Source organism: Motacilla alba, chromosome 6, assembly GCF_015832195.1.
Source record: "Motacilla alba alba isolate MOTALB_02 chromosome 6, Motacilla_alba_V1.0_pri, whole genome shotgun sequence".
Taxonomy (NCBI): Eukaryota; Metazoa; Chordata; class Aves; order Passeriformes; family Motacillidae; genus Motacilla; species Motacilla alba.
This window is the reverse complement of record NC_052021.1, coordinates 28,553,723-28,578,086: the sequence shown is the minus strand read 5'-3', so window position 1 is coordinate 28,578,086 and position 24,364 is coordinate 28,553,723. Positions and strand designations below refer to the sequence as shown.

Genomic DNA, 24,364 nt, shown 5'->3' with positions numbered 1-24,364 from the left:
GGGTTTATATCATGCACGTCTGCTTTTGTTTAAACAGTTATTTTAAATATCTAATTACCATGTTTTTTACCAATAATTAAGTATTTTAAATAAATAATCTATGGCTCACAATTATAACCTGCTTAAAAGATAGAATTTAAACCTTTGTTTTGTTATTTTTACATATTAAGTGAAATTATTACATTAGCGCTTTAAAAACAACAAGGAAAAAACTACCCCTTGCGATATCTACTCTATTTTTAGGGAAACAGCAGCTCAAAATACTCTTTTGTAGAACATGCAGATTCTAAGTGGAACAGAAAGATTATACGAAAACAATATAATCCAGTAGAGCAAATCCATGCTGCAAACTCACAACCCTATAGAATTTATTAAATAATAAATCCACTGTATGATTGATTCCAAGCTGCCAGCTCAGCATATAAATGTTCTTGCTGACAACAAAAGAATACCCATCACCATTTCCATGCAGTGTGCATTTTAAACAATTGAATTTAAAAACACTTATTGCTTAGCCCCCATCCCCAACATACAGCTGCAAGAGCATTTTTTCTCTCAAATGGAGCTCACTACAGATGGGGATCTAAGTAAATGTTTGCTTACATGAAAGGTTGCTAAACCAGAGCTGCAGGTGGATAATTACTATAAGACACCTTGCTCATGTTTTTAAAGGAAAGCCATGACAATGCCACTAAATATTGAGATGTGCTACTTTGTTAATTTTGCTTAATTATTCAAGGCAAAAGAAAATGAGATACAGTGTTTCTCTTAGATTAGGCTAAGTAAGAAATAGCAAGTATAAACTTCTATTGGATCCAAAATTTTAATGCTCAGTTTCTCTGTAAATGTTCACCTATGTAATCTATTAGTCTACTCATATAGCAACTGCCCTACAGAGACTATTTTCTACATTTGGAATATTGCAAAACTGTCCAGTCACTTAATTCTCTAGAAATGTGTATTTAGATAGAAGCCCCTGATACCCTTTTTGTATTCAACAATTGCTTTTATAGGAAATACATCCGTTCAACCTTTAAGACAGGAAATGTAAAAGTAAAAAGATGTGCCCAATAACACTTCTGCAATATCACTAAGCAACATTAAAATTAAGCTAAAGAACTTCTGTGAAGCAAAGACCAATAAAACCAGGAGTACAAAAAAAAGAAAAAGAAAAAGAAAGAAGATGCTATTAGAACATACATGTAAATGACAGTTACATTTCTGCATTAGTACATGCAGAAATGGAACTGTCATTTAACAGTGCCATGATTATCCTCCAAAATAAATCAGTCTTAATAGAATAATTAACACATACATAACTCAATTTATTTTCCTCTTTCTTGTTTTACCTTGTGATTTATATTTCTTTGGTCTCAAATTAATCTATTTTTTATAGTAGTCTAATAGCACAGAAAAGAAAAAAAAACAGGTGTGCTAACACAGTGCTAAGGACTGTGAGACAGAGAGAAAAGGTAAACAGAATAGAAAAATATTTTGGATTTCTGTCACTCAGATATGGAACTTAAAGTCATATTGAAACACAGACAATTTCACTCAACCTTGAACTAACACTACTGAGATCATGTGAACAGTGGCAAGGCCATTACTTTTTCCTGAAAAGCAACAGTCAATAATCTGGAAATCACAGGTGTCACCTCCTAAGCTTTCAGGACTAAACATACATTCCAGAAGTGGGATACTTATCCTAATGAACCCAGAAACAACAAACAGACTGATTATCTGGGGCAGAAATGAAAATTTAGTTTGATTGAACTCAAAGACAACATTCATCAGTTAAAGGCTTGTATTTGTTCTTTAGCCATTTTTGCCCTGGTAAAATAGCTCTGCAGTATTTCTATTTCACTATTCCTTCTGTTCAAAGAATTCATCCTGAAAAGTGAACTGATTTCTTTTGTTTATTTGTAATAAATACCTCTCAAGCAATCACAGTAAAGCTGTCTTTAATCATCAGCAACTAACAGTATAAAGACAGCTTGGAAAACCATAATTTTGCTTTATACAAGTAGATAATGAAAATGCAACACACAAGATTAACACTGAAAGAAAGACAGGATCTTTTTTCTTGTTAGGAACTGTGCAGAATCTCTAACAATTAACAAGAGTAATGCTGTGCCTGAATCTCTCATGCCAATACTGAGCCACTGTACAGAATTTTTACAGCTTTCTGTTGGAATAACATGCATTTTTTACCAAAAACATGCTGAACCAAAACATTGTCACATGAACTCACAAAATACAGTAGCAGCAATTTCATGCTTTCCATGTTAATCTGTTTGAAAAACTAAAACTTTTAGCTTTGAACATAGAAAACTGAAAAATTTCAAGTGAAATTATTAATACTACTTTATTTGGAGATAAGTTTAACATGTCATACTTATCAGCTTCCTTTTCATTCCTTCCACTTATTCATTTCATTTCTAAACATAATATTAATATTAGTTTCCAAAAATTAAATTGCCTACAAATTTTAACCTGCAGATTTTAAGAGTTCAACTCACAACTGAACTCTATATCTGATGCATGGGACAGTTTTTTACGTATCCAAGCATTCAAAGATACCTTTCACAAGATTCAAAATATTACTTCTTAAATTACTCCTAATTTTCCTCAGCTGTGAAGAGATTTCTCACATGAAAACACAAGAGAAAACTAGAATTACTTAAAAAGGAAGTAATTTCAGATCTGACAGACAAACTTTTACCAGCTTTAGTAAAAACTAAAACAGTGAGTCTTGATAGGTATTTGCAAAGCAAAAACATAAAGTGAAGATTTTGGATACCTTCATGGTCTAATGTCCATACTGAGATGTGTTTAAGACTTTTTCAGACAATAAAAGGCCCAGTACCTACTATTATAATTATTATTGGTTTTTTTGTTGTTGTTGTTATTATGTCTTTTTAAATTTTCTTAAGACAGCAGCTTCTGTACGAGAAATTTTGGTCAAAAAGCTCCTTTTATCAAAAGGCTGTTAGTTTTCTCCCCATTCTCTCTAAAGAGAACACTTTGGAAGTTATAACAAAAAAAATTAGGAAGATTATTATAAGGCAGTATGAAATGCAAAACTATTTTAAAGCATTCAAAAGTTATTCATAGCAGCCTTAAAGATAAGAAAAAATTCCAATCTAAGGTGAAAAACATCTGAAGTCAACAACTGGTGATTGCAACTATTTGTGTGTATTTGGTCATTAAGAGTAAAAGCCCAAAGAAAAGAAATGATTTCTACAATTTATCAAGCAAAAATGCCATGAAACGCAAAGAAGTCAGCAAATTATTTCCTTCCCTTAGCCATTAGGATGCACAAAATACAACTGATTTTTAATGTATTCCATTGCAAGGGAGGCTTTTTTTTTCCTTAAATAACTAATGTGGTCTGGCATTATAATGTGTTTCATTTAGCACTCAGAAAATGAAGACAGAATCAACTGCAATCAAACTGAAATGCCATTACAAGGTTTTTTGAGGATCTTCATTCGATCAGTTGAGGAATGAGCTGCACAATGGCTCAAAATCTATTTTCTCACCAGTTCAGGAGGGTTCCCAAGCCCCTCTAGGGAAAGGGGTGACCATTTCAATCCAAAACACATGTAGAAGGGGAGATGCAGAAATTAGAAAGCAAAATTCCTGCTTTTTCAATTGCATTTGGGATGAGAAGACTGGCTTTAGTCAAAGGCTTATTCGAGGATCAAGTAACAGTGATTTAAGAAAATGTCATCTTCAGCTTGCAGCTGCCTGCCCCCAGCGCCCCCTGAGCCAGACACAGCATCTATGTGAGCTCTTGACATCTCCTTCAATACAGGGTAAAATATGTTTGTTTATCAGAGGCTGAAAAAATCAGTACATTTCTAGACAGCTGAAAGTTTCTAAATCATGTCCTGCCTTCCTCCTCTAGGAACATCATTTGGAAACCAATGGATTTACACATTTCATTAGGAAGGTGAACATACTGATATAAAGCTCAGACAGCACATCAGAAATACATTTTATAAGTATTCCTTACCACATAAAATAAATTTATAGCATGTAAACGTGAAAAAAAACCCACAAAAATAAGAATGCAGCGCAACTGGTTCATCATTGTCAGAAACTGTGCTCCACAAGAGCATGCAGGAGGACTTGATCACTAACATCAGTGAGAGCAAGAGAATTGTCATTAATCATTGCAAGTAGATTAAATAAGCACAGAGATAAAGGAATATAATATAAATCAAACTGCTGTATCTCTTCAATATCTGTAAAAGCTATAAGTGGTGATCAATTAAAGGATGCCTGAATTCAAAGTTCTCAGGATAAGATGCTGAATAAGCACAAAATGCCTGCTACTTATACAGATTAAGATAGGACAAGTTCTTATTCTTTTTACTATTTCAGGTACTTTTCTTGCATAGTAGACCTCAGAAACAGTTTAAATTAAGGCTTTTTCATTTTTCTTTTTTAAAAAGCTGCCTTGTTCCCACTCCACTTGAGTAAATTAGAATCAACTTTGCTGGATGGAGAAGTTACACAAAGCAGCCTAGTGCAGCCATCAGGCTTAAGGAACAAATCTGTAGTTGATAAAATTGGTTACTAGTGATTTAACTACACAATTACACTGTGATTGCTCAGGATGGAAGGAAAACTTTCTTAGGCAAGAAAAAAAAGTCAGTGGTTCTCCACAATCAACCATTCCAACAGCAATTCTAAGGTGATGCTTGTACCAGTTCTTCGCTATGCTGACTGGACCTAAAATCACATCATTCTGCAGTGAGCACACACATCTTGGTTCAGGAAGTAAAAGCAAATTTGGAGAAACAAGAGGTAGCTGAAAACAGTTGTACTTGACAGAAAGTTTATAGAAATCTTCTGTATGCAGTCAAGGAAAAACATCAAAAAGGTTAAACATGTTGAATAGGCATCCTATCAAAAACTTTTGAAATCCCACAGCCACACAAATAATCTCTCCCTGGAGGTTAATCATGCTACATTCAACAGTTTTCTTCTTCTTTTCTCTCATAAAATTATGATCGTCTCAATGGCTATTGATACTTGACAATTATATTTTTCTTGAAGTGTAACTCCAGGTCCTTCACGTAACATTATTCTAAGTAGGTTATGGAATACAAATGTATCTATAAAAAGTTTCCTAATTTTAGTTTGAGTTTTTTGTTTGAACTTACAATTAATTGTGCTAGAAATCATACTTTATAATATAGCTATAATCTACCAAAAAAATCAAAAAGAAAATTATCTGTGTACACAAGAATTAACAGCATATTGAGAAGTTTGCTTAGCACATTTTGCTTGGCAGTCAAAAAAAAAATGGAGCAGTAATTTTTAAACATGTCTTTTTCCAAGTTCCTCAACAAAGTTTGTCCTATGGCAATCCACTTCTGGTTTAGTAGCACAGAACTGATTTTGAATACATTCTGATTGAAGTGAACCTAATTTAAATTCATAACTAAGCCCAAAACCAGGCTTCACTCAGTATTCAGACTATCTTGGATACTGTTCAATAAACAGCATTCATTAAAGGAAGGAAAATAAATTTTCAAATCACCTTTGGGGAAAAGGTCTTCTTAAAAGATTGTTTATTCTGACTAGTCAAAATCTGCAAAAAGCAACATGAGGCTTTTCTTGAATAGCTTATTGTGCTAGAATCCCTTTTCTTTGTGTTTCATATGAACCAAGAAGCCCTTTTTCTTCTACTAAAACCAAATTCCAGCATTTTAGTTAATACTAAATGCTTTTATTCTATGATAAGGTATTTTATTTTGAAAAACCAAGGAATTGGTGTCATCTCTATTCAATACTGAAAGGCAAAAAATAAATTAAAGAAAACAAAACAAAACACCACTACTACTGCAAAATGGGATTTCTTGACAGTCCCCTCATTCATCAAAGCCTTCTGATATTTTGTTTGTACAGCATGAACAAAATCATGTTATCTGCTGCAACTTAGCATGTGAGATTTTCTTTGTCTGAATAATCTTAAATTACAGCTTCTTATCAGAGTTTTGCTGTGAACTTGTGACACACTGTTTCTTACAAACCAAGGTACAAGTAAACAGGTTTTTCTAATCTAGTTCCATATTCTAGTACCTGAAGGCAGTACAGAGCACACTCTTTCTTCCACTGACTTCCAACATTTACCTGTTTTAATATAAAATGTCTTTATTCACATAGGCTCCTGTGGTCTTGTGTCATAAGCATCCAATCCACTGAAAATCCCTTTTTTCTGTGACTAACCTTGAGGTGCCTGGACTAAAAGATACTTGTGATTTTTTTTTTTATTTCATACTTAGTCACTGTGAAAAGAGGGCTTCAAGAATACAGCACTTAATGCAAAACAAAGTTTCCTGTAATTTTTAGACAGCTAATGATGGAATGCCAAATGTGTGACCTTGCACCAGTGAAGTCCACAAATACAATTCTCTACATGCTAGACATTAAAACAGCTAAGAAGAAAAACTATATAAAATCTCTGTATCCCAATCCCAAGCTGCCATTTCATACTCATTCTTAGAGTCAAAAACTTCCATTTGAACATTTGTTCTACTTTAGGAAGATGCAGAAGTAAATGCTTTTGCTGACGTTTATACTGCTAATTGAGGATATTTATGCTTCCTACATTTCTGTTTTTTTCCAGAAGATTTCAGCTAAAAGTTCTTTGCCTTCATTCTTAGTCCTAACTTAAACAGGACTCATGGCCCTAGAATATAAGATTTTGGACCAGAAACCTTTTCGAAACACAACTGTGTGTTGTAGAAGGAAAAAAGTCTAAGTTTACAGCTGTCTCTTGATGAAGCTTTAAATGCAAGACTTTCTCTCTCCTTTTTGGATTCCAAGAAGTCACTTCTCAGACCAACAGCACCTGCCCAAATTTTCCTGTTGAAATAGCACCATCCATCAGTTCCTAAAGCTGTTAGTCTCCAGGTGTCTTGAGACCAAAACTCATAGAAAAACAGCAGCATATTTGATATTTACTAAACAAAACTATTCTTAAGGAAACAGTTAATTCCAAATTCCAGGTTTACTGTCTTAAATAAAGTAATAAAAATTTATATTCAGATGCTTTATATTTGATGCTTCTCTACCTGCCCTATGCAATCCCAAACTAGAGGTAATTCTAAAGCTACATAGCAATAGTGTTAAAGTAAAAAATTAAGACTGCTGCTTTCTGTTCACTCATTGCTTAAATAACTTTTTGAAACCTTGAAAAATAAGTCTAAATGTAAATTAGCAGGTACCTTTCTATCAAAGACATACACAACAATTTGTTAAAAAAAAAGAAGCGAATAAAAAACAGTTTTCCTTGTCATGTTATCAACTTTTTCCTTTATGCAAGACAGGTTGCTTTTGGTAATGTATGAAATTATGCAATCTGCTGTCCATCAAATTTCATATACAAATGCTGTGTACATATTCATAGTATATATTCATAAATACATGTGTAACTATATTCTAAGAATATGGCTGGGGAGCAAACAAAGGCATCCTGTTTAGATCATCCTGGGCTCTATGGGCCAATTTTCCTGGGATCTATTTCCAATTGGTTTTCCTCAGCCCCTTTCTCCTATTTTTCCATAGATAATCTAATTCAAATCGATGCTTTTGTCGCTAAAAAATCAGAATGCATATTACTTAAAAGTATGAGCATTAGAGTGGGTTTTGGTGTAGGTGCCCCAAATAAGGAACCCCACAATTACTTTAAGGTAATCAAACTAGATTCTTTTTTTAAATATCTAACACACTGATTGCCCTCTGTGCTCTACAGTAACCGAGCTCTGTCTGTTTTTGAGGGTGCCCCTGACAGCTTTTAACAGTCTTTCTTTTGGAGAAGAGAGGAAGGAAATCAGAATCAGCTCCTCCACAGAGGGTCATGATGAAAACACATTATGAAGGTTGCCACTGCTGAATAGGTAAAAATGATAGAACTAGTGCCAGAGAAAACAATTTGTAAAGTCACCCATTAGGCACCTTTAAAAGTTAGATAGAACCTAAAATCCAAGGAGAACATTGTCAATCTGCTGCCAGGATGAGTTTAACATCTTTCTCATGTCTCTCTTTCACAGACACTTGAAGTAATGCCTTGTGGCACCCTTGGCCTCTTCTCTCAAAACCCCACATCTCAGCTGTCAGTAACTCAGCAGAATAATCACATTTTCTGAAAAACAAGATTTGAACACCATGGAAGAGCATTCTGCAGATATAACTTTGGTGACAACACATCACTAGTAGGTTTTAGTTTTTATTCTTTTAACCAACAAAAATATTCACAAATATGTGTCTATACAACTAATCTACTGCTGGGTTAAATTTCACCAAAGTCCTTCAGCCTAAGGTACTTTAAAGTAACTCTGACAACTTAAGTCTTTTATTGATACCTGTCTGATTCACTTTTTTTTAATGTCTTGAGGCATCTTCTGTAGTTACATGCCAGTTGGGTGGCTCATGTCGAGGTGCCAAAGTTTATGAGGAATGCATTCAAGCAGCAGCATGTGTAGATGTATGCACATAGGTGTACAAATACAGGTGGTGCACACAAACATACTGACTTTTGATAATGGTTTGAAGATCTCGTAAAAAAATCAGATGTTTCTAGTAAAATATTAATTTTACCTTTCCAAACAGAATTATTACAAACCAAATGGGGGGGGAAGCGGCTGCCTTTAGTATTGCAAATGTCCAATGTGTGATAACAGAGAAAGAAACAGATCTATAAAGACAACAGAAATGCTGCAGACTTGCTTAAAAAGTGTCACCCCAACAGCCTGTGTGGTTGGAAGCTTTTACAGGATGGTCATCAGTGTCTCAGGTGCCTTTAAGGGCTGCTTAGAAAAAACTCAGTGCAAGTTAAGACACAATCAATGCTCCTGCTGTGCTGGGACTCACAGTCTCTTTGTCCTGCAAAAGCAGCAACAGCAGCACAGTTCTGGGAAAACCGAATGCTGCTTGGAGTGTTATCCCATTATTAAAGAAAATGACAATACAGCAAAATGCTTACGTTATGTTATTATTATTAAATGTATTATACATTCTTTGGGTGTGTCATTAGTTACTGTAAAGAATTTTTTCCTGGCATCTCATAAATTGTAAGGATAATTTTTTAAATACCATGCATAAGGAAAATGACAAGGTGATAAGCAGCTAAAGCAATTTTTTTAACACTGACAACAAGTAGATGATTCATAAGTCTGAAAATAATACTAAAAAACATCACTAAGATGAAACAAAATTGTTCCAAGCAATCCAAGCAATCTCCTATAGTGTGGTTTTTTTTGGTTTGTTTTTTTTTGGTACTTTATATGCAGTCTGTAGTACACATACAACTCTATTTTTTTCTAGAATTTCTATTTTAAAACTGCCTATTTCCCAGAAATGCAGCACGTAACAGCAAGACCCTGAAGAAAACAAAACACCAAGAGAAACCACCAAGACAGCAAGCCAGGACCTGTTCCCATCTACAGTCAAAGCTGATTTATTTCCAAAATCCAATAACAGTCAATGATGAATGTTCTGTTACTGAATTTCAATATTCATACCCTCAAAATCATCCCTCAAATGGGACTTGAGCAAAATTTACAAAAAAAATAATCAAAGTGATTTGGAATATCTGCTTTCAAGCTCTTCAACACCCCTGACTGAAAGGCTGCCCAGGTGTCCCAGGAACAGACAAGGCTCAGCTGGGAATCTCTCATCTAGTCTTTACCACAACATAGAAAGTGCCTTATTCTGTTCAAGAGAGGGTTTGATTATTTAAATATTTCTGGCACAGGCTGACAGCACTGAATTAGCACTCCAAGGAGTGCCCATGGATTTGCCTGGCCTGGAAACCCAAACCTGTCTCTTCCCAGAGCACCCTATTCCCTCATGCTCGGAATTCACCTCTGCCTTCCCTCTTATTTTCTTGCACATTGAGATAATTCTTAAAAAGGATGCTGTAACTTGACCTGTTAACTTGGGTGGTACCCTTCACGCTTTCTTTGCTAGACAGGGAGTTTAGATGACAAATCTTAAGCATGTGCACAGGGTCTGGACTTACTAATTTGTGCACTACCAATTTGTTTCCAAAAAGGAATGCGAATCTTATTGTACAACTTAAAATATTTCATAATTTAGGGAAAGAAATCAATTTCATTTTCTATTGTGGCAACCTATTTGACACCACAGACTACCTGAAACCATTTTAATTAGTATAAGAAGAGATAACTAATAGATTACAGTCACAGAACTTCCCTTATCATAAAAGACCCCTGCAATTTATTACTGATTTTTGTACAGAATGCAGCAATGAATCAAATATAAAATAATCCAAACTATATATTTGTACAATGAAATGTCAGAAAGAACTGAAGGAGCACATATATCTTCACTGCAAGCCACATCTTAGGACAACTGAATATAAAGCTCATTTTTACACCAAGAATACAAATTCTAACTCTCATTCTCTGTATTGAAAAGAGACTTCAGGTGACATAATTTAAATGAGTAACTGGCATTAGGTATGGTTAGGTATGGTTTCAAGAAAAAGAAAAGTAATGATTTCTTAAAAATATGACTATTGCCAAACTATTGCCTATCAGCAACCAAAACACCCCATTTCTGACACAAATAAACCAGTCCCAGCTACAGGGGAAACCTGCATAGGATAGAAATCTTTTTGAAGCCCACAGTAACTAAAATGCTACAGTTTCAAAAATAAGTAGTATACAACTTAGTAACATCTTAGTAACATTCAGGACCCAAACTATGGTAAATATCCACAGCCATATGGCTATACACAGCTCATTTTCCTATACAATCAGAAAACTTTATCATCTTCACCCATTACCTCCCTGCTTTCTAGACCTCAGACTCCAAGACACTACAGAATATTAGGGCTAGAGAAAAACGTGTGGAATCAGCTAGTTCCCTACCCGTTTCCAAAGCTTGAGACATTTGAAAATTCAAAAAGGGATAGTGCAAGTGGTAATGCAGATTTCATAGCATATTTAGGTAATCTTTCACAGTTTAACCAGTAAAAATTTTTCCTTGTATTCCACCTTAATCTTTCTTGTTGCAACCTAATCCCATTACTTCCTCCTCAACCAAAATGGGGATGTGGGGGAAGGCACTTTATCATCCCCCTCTCTTCTCAGCTTTCCTTCATGGATCTGAAGCCTGCTATTATGCTTCCATCTTTTCTTTGTCCTTCTGCAAGGTTTGTCACATTTACTAAGCCTGCATCATATCAGGATGCAAAGCAAGTCCTTAGATCTGTTTTAAAGCTATTGAAATGTCAGCAATTATAGTGAGTGAAAATCCCAAAAAGTCAATTTATTTTTTACCCATTCTTTAATCACAACTATTCAAAATCTTCAGAAATCTGAATTATATTTTTTCCTCTAACAACTGTTACTCATTCCATAGTAATTTAATACCATAACACTATGCAATACCACTATAGATGTATCAATTATCTGATGACAGCTGTAAAGCCACCATTAGTACCAGAGTGGGAAAAAAAATTATATTTTAACAGAATTATCCGTCCCTAGACAAAGGTCAGAACAGAATTGATCACTCAGAGGTGGACAGCCATTTCTTTTAGAGCTTTCTGAATTACCTTCTTGGAGTATAAACAGGAAGGATTTAGGAAACTATTGGCATAGTTAAGGAAAAAAGAAGTTTTCCAAGGACTTCAAGGCTTGCTATGCATGTCCTCCTCCTTCCTGAGGGCTAATGGAACCTATATAAAAAAGGAAGGTTTTCTTGCAAATCGTTTTAGTCTGTATCACCAACATTCAAACTAAGAGCTCAGATTTTACCTACAAGTACATATACCATGATAGCAGGAAACGTAATGTGTGTACTGAATACACAAGTACTTCCATCAGGACACTGGGAAAAAGTTATTTTGTGTCATGAGTGTGCTAGGGAAATGACCTGCAGATTTTGTCCCAGAGCACACAACTTCACCTCTCCACTTCAGAGATCAAGTACATCCTCTGTCCCCAGCTTTGACTGCTCTCCAACTCAAAGCAAACTATGCCCTTGTAACTATAGCAACTTGATCCATGAAGAATATTACAGTATTACAGATATACTTTCAGAGTTATAGTCATCATCTTTTCATGCCTTTAAAAAGTTTTCAACCCGCATCCTCAAAGTAATTACTCAAGAGCTCCAAGGGAAAAACACACCATGAACTCAGGCAGCCACGGAACCAAAGGCTGAGTCTTGGTGGAAAAGGAAAGTTGGTGGGGTCCAGCCAGAAACTCAACTGGCAGCAGCAAACTGACACAAGATGCAACTCTAAATATGACTGATTTTTAAGTTCCTTGTGACTCTTTTGTCCTTTGATTGGATTTTTCATATAATGTCCTCTCTTATTTTCTCCTTACTTCCTTAAGCTCAGCTTCTAACTGGGTTGCCCTTTCTTTGACTCGTATTTTTCTGTGTGTTTCTGTTTTAATTATGGTTTTAATTTCCAGCCAACTTTAATTTTTTTTTCTGCATTACCAATAGCACCAGCAGAATGAAGGAGAAAAGATACAGAACCATAACTTTCTTTATGTTTGCCTGATCTCAGCTATGGTTCCAAGATCCTCTTAATTCCCAGTAACATTGATTTGACTTCTCTATGGATCACTGGTATTTTTTCCTGCAGAAATCCCTGGCCCACAATTTGAGCACCTCTATCACAGTACTCATGATACTGTAGAAAATATAACAGTTCACAATTACTACATCCTTCAAAATATCCTAAGGATGTAAACATTTATTATGTGCTCTATACTAAAAATACAACATACCAGAGCAGATAAAGCATTGAAATAATTATATTTTTTATTTTTTAAAGCATTCTCTAGTCAAAATACCTTCTGTTAAAATCATGTCTACCAATAAAAATATGCATTTTTACAGACTAGGTTTGAAAAAACAAGTTGTAAAATTTATAATTTTACTGGTCTTATAAATTGATTTCAGCCATTATTGCACCATACATATTTCACTAAAGGTGATGAAATTCTTATTTGGTTGATAGCTAATGTATCCCTGAAGAATAAAAGCTGTATGAATACATCATTTTGCCATAAAGGTGATACAGACAGCAAAAGAACATTTTGTCAACTTCAGGAGAAAAACTGAACTATTAAGAATTATTTAAAGCATCATAAAGCCTCAGCAAAATGTTCAATTGTCAATAAAGGTAGACATTAATCTTTCTATCCCCTTGAACACAATTTTTACATATCGTGCTTGAGTGTACCAGATGTGAATCTTTATGCATTGCCTACTGCACATTAGAATGCTAAGGAATCAACAAACCCTTTAAATGAAGAAATACTTGAGAAGCAAAGGTCTGGTTAAAGAAACATCAGTAATGGAGAAGAAAAAGTCATGGGACAAAACTTTCCAGCACCCTCCTAGATTCAAAGCCAACCTTATTGAGCTTCCATATTGAATATGTTCCTCCTTCCACCATTTATTTTTAAGGGAAGGAGTTCCTGTAGCCCTAAAGCCATATAAAAAAACCCACTTGGGAGTATTTGACTTCATTCAAGGAGAATCCTCCAGTGCAGCAGTTTAAAAACTAAACTTTGAATAGGTCTGGGTGCCTTGCCAGGTCCTCAGCACACCAGGCCTTTTTGTTTCATCTCTACATGAGTAAGATCTTTTAGTCAGTTAAATGCCTAATTCCTCCACTAGCATCACATATTTACACAAATCAGTGTTACCAGCATTCTGGCAGATACTGACGTTTATTTATAAGTACCTTCTCACTATCTCTAACAGGATTGTTTACACGGAATTTAATGACATCTCTCTGAAATAATTTGAGGTGTTGCTCTAACAAGGAAGTTTCTTCCTCCTCCTGAGAGAGCAGCAATTGCAAAATAAGGACTCTGAATGAGTTTCTCTTTAAATATATTAATCTGATTTTGAATCATTAGTTTAGCTGATCAGCTCATCCATACTATAAAATAAACCTTTAACCTTTAAAGAAAAGTTAATTTCACGTTACATTAAAAACATTAAATTTGCATTACATAAAATGTCATTTTGATTTTTTTCTTTTTCCTTCCAGTAGAAGAACTTACCTGTACACTGCCCTCCATTTGTGGGATCCCCGTAATATCCTGGCATGCAGGTCTCGCACTGTTTTCCTGTTGTTAGGTTTCTACACTGATCACAGACATTGCTGTTGATGCAGGTGCTGTGGCCATTACACTGGCAAGCTGGAATAAAACATTTTTAAAGCTTCATGAGTAAATTTCTCTTTGGAACAAAATTATCTCTATGTGATTATGAAATTGTAGAAAACGTGATTCTGAGGAGTTTAGTCCTGACTAATAACCAGCATAAATATATTAGCACTTTGACACAGAACCTCTTCAAAGCAGCATTGCAATACAAGGTGGAGTCACACAAAAACTGACTGCGACATGTGAGTTTTTAAGGGCGGGTTTTATGAGAAAGGGTTTTTTTTTTTAGTATTGGAACGATTTAATTAGTCCTTATGGCTTTAAAATGCTGTCCAGGCATTTCAGAAATCTTTGAAGAGGTAGTAAGTCACTAACTGAGACTCCATGAAAACCCCAATACCTACAGGCAAACGTGAGGCATTTGAAAACCTATTGTGATGGAGAACATGAACTCAACAGCTGATCATCTCTAGTGGGCAGAGAGAACTTACAAAATAAATTAACTAAGTATTAGCTTATTTTAATTGTCCTGACCCTCATTAGCTTCAGCATACGAAGCAATTTTAAGGACATCAGGACCACATGAAACAGCTCCAGTCCCTCCTCACTACAGTAGATTTTGGTGAAAGTAAAACAAAAAACTGGATTCCTGTTGACATAATTTTTTCACACCTGACCTTGAAAGCATAAAATTGCTTTTGTCAAATAATACCACTATAAACCACTGATCTTGCAGCAGAACTCTGCTCCAGAGCTTCACATTTTGGGGAAACTCAGAAAGTACTGATCACTCCTGCAGCAAAATCACAATGTGAATCCTGCCAGCATCATTGATCCTGCTGCCAGGTTTTGAAGGATGACCTCTCTATAGAGTGGAGCTTCAGAGCTCATGGTGTCCAGCAGATTAGTAATCTGTCAATTATAGCAGCTTGTCAAATGTCAAACCATGTCAGACCTGTCAATTCCTCAGTGCCAAAGTGGGTGAAAGACTTGGAAGAGGACAGCTAGCACAGTAAGATTGTATTTTCTTTAATTTTGATTTTTAATTTAAATGTCAGAGTGATTGGTGCCTTGGCTAGGGGGAAAAAAGGGATTCTCACTGCATGATTTAAGATTTTTTAGAGCTGCTTTATAATTTAGTAACTTAACATATTTATAGCCATTGCCAGACTTGGCTCATAAACCATTAAAACCTCCCAAGCTGATAATCTCTTCTTTCTTCTGTAACTATGCCTAGACAATATTCCAAACAAGTATTAAACATTTCTGTACCATTAGGTTGTCTCACTATCTGGACTAAATCTCAAGAAATCACAAGGCTTATTCTTCCCAAGAATACTTGATTTTCAAACAACTTTGTGGTGTCCCCCTCTTTTGCAGTTTGTTACCATTCTCCTCAGGAAAATCTACACAGAGTACCATGAGTTGCAGCTCCATTTTGGGGTTTGGGTACATGTTTTACACATTAAATTACTTAAAGCAAATATTAAAAAAAAATACAGCTCAATAAGCAAAAAGTAAAAACAGAGAGTACATTAAAGAGGTATTCTATTAAAGATTGCCTAATTAAGAGTATATCATAGTGTAAGACAAATACTTAATATTAATATTCTCTGACTAGTAGGCCATTAATTTATAAATTTTCTATTCTTGCTAATGCTTAGTTTTGTATTTCTTAATTTTTGTGCTATACAGGGTGATGAAAGCAATCTTAATTATAAAGTTTATTTTTCTGCAAGTCATATTATCTGGTCATACATCACAGCTCTGAATTCTTACATTTTGTTGAGTCAAAGTAAATGGAAAAGATTTTACAACAAATTCAAAAGAAGTATATATACACAATAAGAAGGCAATCCACAACTGATATGACACACCATAGAAAAATTACATTATATATTTACTGATTTCCTTAAAAATATGCATCTCATTGGAAAAAGTCAGAAGTGCAAGTTCAATAAATTTCAAAGTTGGTTCAGTGCAATCAACAGACATCAGTATTAAATAATTTAAAAAGTCATTAAACTAATGAGACACAGTAATGAGTAATTAAGTAAGAATTAGGAGTTAAATTTGTAAAAGTTCTTTTTTCCTTAAGTCCTTTCAATGTACATCACTGGCAGCAACAAAGTCATTTTCCTCACACACAAAAATGGGCTGCAGCTGAATCCTCAGTCAGGCTGCCCCAGAGAGAAGCAATTTTATGTCTAATTTGCTTTGGTCCTCTGTGTTGAAACAGCTGATGAAGCTGACAATTGTTGATAATTATAGTTTTAAGAAAATAGTTAAAACTAGGAAAATTCATGAAAAGGGTGTCTTGACTACAATCTGGATCTAGTGTAAAGATGCTTCATCTCGTTCTAAACAAACCAGTTAGAATCTACTCACACTGCTTTTCAGAGAAATTTAGACTTTAAAGAAATACATGGGCTTGCATTCTACCTAAACCTTTCTTCTCACAAGGTGAATGTCAAAGCTGTTTTCTTTGCTTTTTATATGTAAGTTATTTGCAATTTTAGTTATAACAATAGTTCAGTTAAACTAAGAATTTGATGAAAATAAAATTATATTCCTACCAAAATAAACACTATGACAGCCTATTTGAAGCCTATTGATTTCAAAGTGACCAGTCACAAAAAAAAAAACATCTTCTATACTGCCTGATGAATAGTAATCTTGAAGTTTTGAACAAACAGAAAATGAGAAGGAATTTAAAATTTTTATCAGCAGCACAATTGCCCAGAGGCACTATAACGAGGATGGATATGGACTACAAGGAAAAATAAGTTCATGCCTGAATGACCATGAATGGTTCAGCCAACTATTCAATGTGGCAGAATAATCTCCAAACTGCATGGTATAAACTATCTATTTATATTTTCATCCGAACTGCAAACTGTTCAGTAGGCTGCCATAGACTTAGTCTAATTCTATCTTGTCTCAAGTACATCAAATGATTGTTGTGCTAAAAATAAACTGGGTTAGAATAATCCACTACAGAAAATATTCTATGAAAATGAAAACAAAAACCTTAGGAACAAAACCTCCAGTCTAAACAGATCAAAAAGAAATTTCACATCAATTGAAGTTTTAATGCTGTGACTTCTGTACTATTTGTCCTTAAACTCATAAAGCTAGGGAATGTTAAACTGAAGAGGAACTTCAGTAAATTCTTTATAAGAACATGCAATGAACACAAAATTTTATCCATGAAGAATGAATATTAAACATAGCTGTTTAGACTAGCAATACATTTATCTATTTCAATTTCACTAGTGGCAGAAATTATGCATTGCACTGAAGGGTTAACAATCCTTCAATATCAATTTATAGACTAAGTATTGAAATTTCTATACAACAACAGAATGTCATTCTATTGTTTCCAGAAACATACTAGAAGCTTCTTTGCTCAGGAAGTAGTATTAGATGATGTGGAAGGTTTCTTTGGTTTTAACTGAAAATATGTGTTCACTGAGGTTTGTATTTCATTTCATTTTTCTAAGGCTTCAAAAAACCCTCAGTCTATATGTATGCATATACAACAGAGAGAATAAACTGAGGAAAAAAGCAGACAAGAAGGCAAACACAGCTGCATGTACCCATAAAATTATTGATCCTACAGAAGCTCCAGCTTCCCAAATTAACAGCAGTAGAACATTTCCTGGAAAAATAACTTAAGCACAGTTACACTATTTACTCTAAAAACAAAAACAAAAAACAACAAACCACCAAACAAAAAGAAAAAATGAGCACAAAGTTTCCAAGCTGTCTTTTAAACTGTATTATTTATTGTAAATGACTTCTGGAGGGCTGTCAAAGTCCCCAGTGTGCTTTTCATTTGCCTGCAGTGCTCCACAGCTGCTTCCACTCTCTGCTGTCAGGGTTGGAGGATTTGCACACAGGAGGCTGCACCAGCACAGCTTTCACTGTCTTACAGCACATGATACCTTCCTTACTTTTCCAATTAACTCAAAAATTAAAATACTGTAATCAGTATTGAGACTGCAGAGGTTCTCTGCAAGGCCACACAAGCACATATTCTATTCACTCTGAGTGTCTAAAAGTCAGCTGCAAGCACAGGCAAGTTTTGGCAGCCCCCATTCTGACAGTCAGCTGGACTTGGCAAGAGCAGGAGGGAATTTTGTGTCCATCCGTCTTCCCCTATGGACAATTTCTCCCCAGTTCCATTCCTTGATGGATAAAAAAGCCAGAAGAAAGCAAGAGCTGAAGAAAATTAATATACTTTGTTTCCTAAATGTGGAGGGATAGGGTAGGTGAAAACTTATCTACAAATAAATGGCAATTTTGGCTCAACTTCTTGCACTGCATTTCACAAGTCAACCTACACTTGTGTTCAGTAGAGAAACAAACTGTATTTAGGAAATCTTTTGTAAAACATGAGTTTTCCATGAAAATGCTATTTGCATTACTTAGAACAATTACATTATTTTGGTGTGCCTAAACTCTTATATCATGTATAAGAAAGAATGGAAACAAACCTTACCTGGACACTGGATAAAAGACCACTCATAATTTTTTTCTTTTGGGCAAAGAGCAGTATCAAGCACCATTTCACTGGAGTGGACACTGACAGGTTTCATTGGGCCTCTGGAGGAGCCTTCCAAGCACTGTCCCTTGCCAGTGTTACTGGGATCATTGCACCATCCACACCCTGGCTGCTCCAAACACTGTCCACAGGTCCTCAGCCCAGAGCAGTTTTGAGCTTTAGGACACAGAATACAATATTAATGCACTGTTTTTTAAATAAGATGCTTGGATTTTACAACAGGAGATGGAGAATTAACTTCTCCTTGTGCAAATTTAAAAAAAAATCAGTAATACTAGTAAAAATATCTTTTCATTAAAAGTTGTGCATCCTTAAACTGCAAAAAATGCAGCAGGTGTTTTTTACACTACAATAAAAACTTCAAACCAAAGAAAATGAAGCAGAACAAGAATATTGCACACCTTCATCAAACACACAAGAAAATATATATTCTTAACTTATGATTAGTATATAATGCATTTATTAGTAATTTTACTGACATAAACAGCCCTTCAAAAGGAAAACTAGAGTTCTATACAAGACTAATAAACCAAGTAAGATTAATAATATTTATAAATATAAAAAACCACAGGATCATTCCAATTCAAACGAGAAATTATTTTGGGCACAAAGCACCCCTGGATGTCACCTGAGTATTCACCTACAAATACAACTTAGTCCTCTCACATACAGCTTTTGAAACAAGCTAGCAAACCACACACCTTAAGCAAGAAGTCATAATTCAGACCCATTTAAATTAACTATATCTTAGGATTCTCATCAGTTATTCAGGTTTCATTTTTTAAATTGTCTTCTAAAATCCAAATATCCCTTTTGATCGTTTATACTCTACTATTTAAAATTATTAAACGGTCTTCCTCATATTTCAAATCTGTTTAGAACCAAATAAAATTCCTATTCTGAAGTTACTGTCATTTTTTTATTAATAAGAAATTAACATTTTTGTAACTTCAAGAACACAATTAAATTTCCCAAGCATTTTTAAGCTTTTTCTGACACATCTTAGTTTTTTTAATTACTGTTGTAACACTGGATCAAATTAACATCAGACTCATTCAAACATTGATCACTATGGGTTCCTGTCTCTCCTCACAATAATTTTATAGGCTTTCAAAATTAAATTTTAAAAGCACACATGAAGGTAACCTCCTGCTGTGAAGCTAGAATTATCCAAGTTTCTTTTTAAAAAGAAGAAAGTAATTTAAAGATTCCCAGGGTTATTTGAAGGACACTCAAATGGCTTCTGTGTGAGGGTAACCTCTCAATTTGGCTCAGCTGCAGCCAGGACACTGCATCCAAATAATGCTCACAGTTACCTGGGCTCCTCTGGTCCACAAAAGGAATACTAAGCAGAATGATTTCATTGCTAACTAAATTAACTGAGATCAGAATAAAGCTAGCTCCTCTGCCTTCAGCAACTATTAAAATTGTTTTAAAGTAATGAAAGCTGATACAAGAAAATACTGTGCGGTCTAAAGATACCTGCAGATATCAGGAAAACAGGCAGGGAAGAGTCTGAGTGAATCTCAAAAGGATTTTAACAGCACAGAAAGCTGAAGCAAGAGCTCTTCAATAGACTTGCAAGAATCCAAACAGAAGAAAATGTTTCAAGTTTCCCAAATATGGAAAATAGCAGGGATGGGAAAAGGCCAACAGTTGTTGCAAATTCTCAAACGTGAAAAATCAGCTTTAAACCATCAGAGCTGAAGCTGAATGATACAAATTTGGGGGTTTGAATACATTAGAAGATCAGCAGAAAAATAAAGACCATCATTCTGTACTGGCTGGCTTGCCCTTTCAGATATGCACTCTAAACAATCCAAATAAATCTCATGCTGCTATTTATACTCATGCTGCTATTTATGAAGCCCTGAGTATCAGCTGCACTATCTTTACAGAGGCTAAATCAGAACCAAAAGTGAAAATCCTCAGCTATTATCTGTAGTGGCATCCAGCTGAAAAGCTGAAGAGACTCAGAAGCAATTGTTGATGGAAGAAGGGAATTTTCAAGCAGCAATTTTGTTTTCTTTGAAATTCTAGAGGTGGTCCAAGATTGTTCAACTGTCAGCTATTCAATCAAAAGTCATAATGGATGGAAGATGTAGGGAAGAGTGGAAATGCAAGTTTTTGGCAAGTAGGCATTAAAATGACAATATGTCACCAATAAAACATCATTCCTCATTTTTAATTCCAAGTTGTGAAAATAAATGTGATGTTCTCAGGTTTTTTTTAAATATATCTTAAATCATAAATGCTTGTCTGAATTTTTTTTTAATTCAGCGCAAAACATCCAAAAGCTCAGAAATCAGTCATTCAAAATAAAAATAAAATTTTAAAAACAAGGAGGATTTTTTAAAGGTATAGTTCCAGTCTGTTCTTCAAGTAGAAACACTATCACTTGATAAGGGAATCCACTTAATAATTCATTACTTCAGCAGAAATAATGATATATTTTCCTAATAAAATTTTAAAGTCATTTTAGAATAACATAATATCTGAACCATGCTTCATTTGAACATACATTTTCTTGTTTAAATGCAAAATATCTGATGCTATAAAATTCTGGGAAAACTGCTTACAGCCACAGAATCGTTTTTTTTTTTCTAATTTGAAATATAAAGTACATTTTCATACAAAATTGCCTTTACATAATGTTGAACTGGTATATAGCAAATCCCTTTTGTCCTATTTAATATAAACTTTTACAGACCTGACAAAAATGACAATCAAATTAAAAACAATTTCTTATGTTGCCCAAACAAATTGAATCAGCATGATGTGCAAACACTACACAAAGAGAGAAAATGAACTGAATGTTCAGGCTGACATAATATCTGCAAATTCAAAAACATAAGCATCATTTATGTGGAATTCTGTCAATTTTACCTCCAGATTTTCAATCTATTTAAGTTCTGCCACAACTCACTATCAATATTTTATAAGTTTAAAAATTGATTCCTATACAGGAGAGGAAAACAAAAGTTCTGTGAATGGTTACAAGAGAAAAACCTTTATATAACTACAGAATTATTATTCCAAACATATTGACAAGAGATTAAATGTTCCTATTACCTGTTACACTGAACCTGGGCACTAGAACTTGGATTAATACCTGAAATGCACTAACTTAGCCATAAAGTTTACCAAAAAAGCTCAAAATGGTCCTGGTTCATTACATTCTATGATTATTAAGGATGAAGAAGGAACCTCAATTAGAAGAATATGGGCTTTTGGCCAGTTTAGCCTGAAAGAAAAGCTTTCCTATGCCTTATTTCCCTTTAACCCAGATATGTAGTGGCCTGGTATATACAGCTCTTTTTCTCCCCCTAAGATTAGAATATATCATTTGTTCCTTTTACAGACTCATCAAGAACTTGTTTTACTCATTATTTTCCTGAGTTTTAGGTGAAAGCAAGTAACTGCCTTTTGTGATCTTTGGGGTTTTTAAAATTTGTATCCATAACCTTTCAAACAGAATCATTATCTAGCATGTTGCTTGTTGTTGTCAAGATCATTAATTTGTGGATTTCTTGCTGTCACAAGATATCCACAAAAAAAAGGATTCCAAAGGCTTTGACATCAAAAGACCCTTATAGAGAGAGAAAGGAAATCAGAAGTAACCAGAAAAACTCTCTGAGTAAAGCAATAAGGAGAGTCCAAAGGTACACTTCAGAAATCCTGACAAATTCTAAAAACCAGTCTTCTGAACGATGGTGACTGAGGAATTGTTCTAAATAAACCTCAACTAAGACAAGGATCTAAGGCACCAGGCAGGTCACTCCAGCATCTACATCAATTATGGCACCAGTAAACCCTGGAATGCTGGAACTGCATGACGCTGACTCTGGTCACTCCCAGCTTGGGAAGGAGCAGCTGTGCCTGATACACTGAAAGGGACCTGGAGGAGATTGCTCATTCTCCCAGAGACACTGCATCAAGCTCTGATGAAATGTTCTTCCAAAGGGGATATCCAGGGAGCAACCTGGCTCCTTGACAAAGTAAGAAATCACTTGCTTCTTATCCCCAAAGGATGAAATGGGCAGCCTTGAACATTAATGCAGCCTGACCAAGTCTGATCACACAGGACAGTTTTCTGTACCTCCTCTACCTGCATGATGGCCTAATAGAATTCCTTCTCCTTCCATAGAGAGGATGAACAATCTGCAAGAGTTAATTATTAGGGATCAAGGCTTAATAATCCCTATCTGCAAGGGAGAAGAATCTAAGGAAGACCAAGACAATTTGTTTTGTATTTGTGTTACAGCATTCTCAAGACTACTATCCCTATTAAAACTTTGTTTTTATCGTTGCATGTTAGGAAAATGGCATAGCCTGAATCTGAAAAAAAGCAAATCAGAACATTTAAACCTTTAAAAAGTAAGCACACTTCTTAACCTGATATTCTGTAAGTCTAAGTTCTATATATCGGTTATCTAATTTTAACAGTATCTTGTTCCAGCTCATGCATGTTGTTTATCACATTAACTCTGGTCATACAAACAATCATGGTAATTTTTCTTTAACTGGAAGGAATAAGTACTTTTCACAGTTTCAAATTACTAAATATATTTCATCATCAAAGAATTTCCAGCATTTTATCTGTATCTAAGAAATGCATACTTAGCACTGATTTCTCACATTAGTAGCTATGTGAGGTCATTCATTTGAAAATCTTTATATCTCTAGAGAATAAGAGCTGAATCTCTCCAGCTCTTTTGAGTGAAAAATGAATCTAACAATATAGTTAATAAGATGAACATTCACTAAGATACTCACGGGAGCAGGTGGCAGTTTGCCACTCCAGACACTGTCCATATGGGAAGGAGATGATGTAGGCATTGGAGTCCACGCATCGTTTGGTGCTGCTGCACCACATGCACTCCATGCCATTGCTCGTGCAGTTGGAACAGGTGGTCCTCAGGGAGCAGGGCTTTTTGCAGGGCCTGGCATTCTGGTTGGGACTGACTGGAAAAGGATCACAAATATTTTATCATTTTGAACACAAATTCAATCTACTTTTTCATTCACCATTTGTTCCATTAGAAAAATCCCTGTTGAAGTGGATGCTTCCTTAATTAGCCATAAATATTTTGGTCCACATTTATGTCTTTTCATATAAATAAAACCATATTTTACAAAATTTAATATGCAAAACTGAGCATGACTCATACAACAGCTCACAGAGTCCATTTTAGTGGATGTTAACTTGAACAGTCAAGTGACTGTTTGTCACAGTAAACTTTATACACAAACAAACCTAAAAGACAGAAACCAGAGTCTTAGATTTGTCCATCTTTTACAACTTTAAGATAGTCACTAATGTTCAGCAAGATTCAGAAAGAACACATCAGCATTGCTGAACATCTCCACATGTGGTTACAGCTGCTGTTACCATAGACTATTACTGATTTAGAGGCAAACAACAAGATTTCTAGTGTAACGCAAAATAAGCCATGTGAACTAATTCTCAAATAAATATTTGCTGCTTTAGGAATATTAATAGATTACAGCTATTGCCAAAAAAAAACCTTAAAAAAATATATTTTTGTAATTATTTAATCCAAATTGTCCCCAAATCCCTCTTAGGCAAATGAAGCCCCAAAGAGCTTGT

The 24,364-nt window shown here is 34.8% G+C and overlaps 1 protein-coding gene across 4 annotated transcripts in view; it reads right to left on the bottom strand.

Annotated features, from left to right (window-relative positions):
• ATRNL1 (attractin like 1) overlaps positions 1–24,364 on the bottom strand; it is a 435,696-nt gene that overhangs the window by 307,212 nt on the left and 104,120 nt on the right. For all 4 annotated transcript variants that reach the window (XM_038140021.1, XM_038140022.1, XM_038140023.1 and 1 more), the window contains exons 17-19: positions 23,530–23,718; positions 18,691–18,909; positions 14,082–14,219 (exon numbers count right to left, since the gene is read on the bottom strand). In XM_038140021.1, coding sequence (XP_037995949.1) covers positions 14,082–14,219; positions 18,691–18,909; positions 23,530–23,718 — 546 coding nt within the window. The remainder of the gene's footprint in view (positions 1–14,081; positions 14,220–18,690; positions 18,910–23,529; positions 23,719–24,364) is intronic.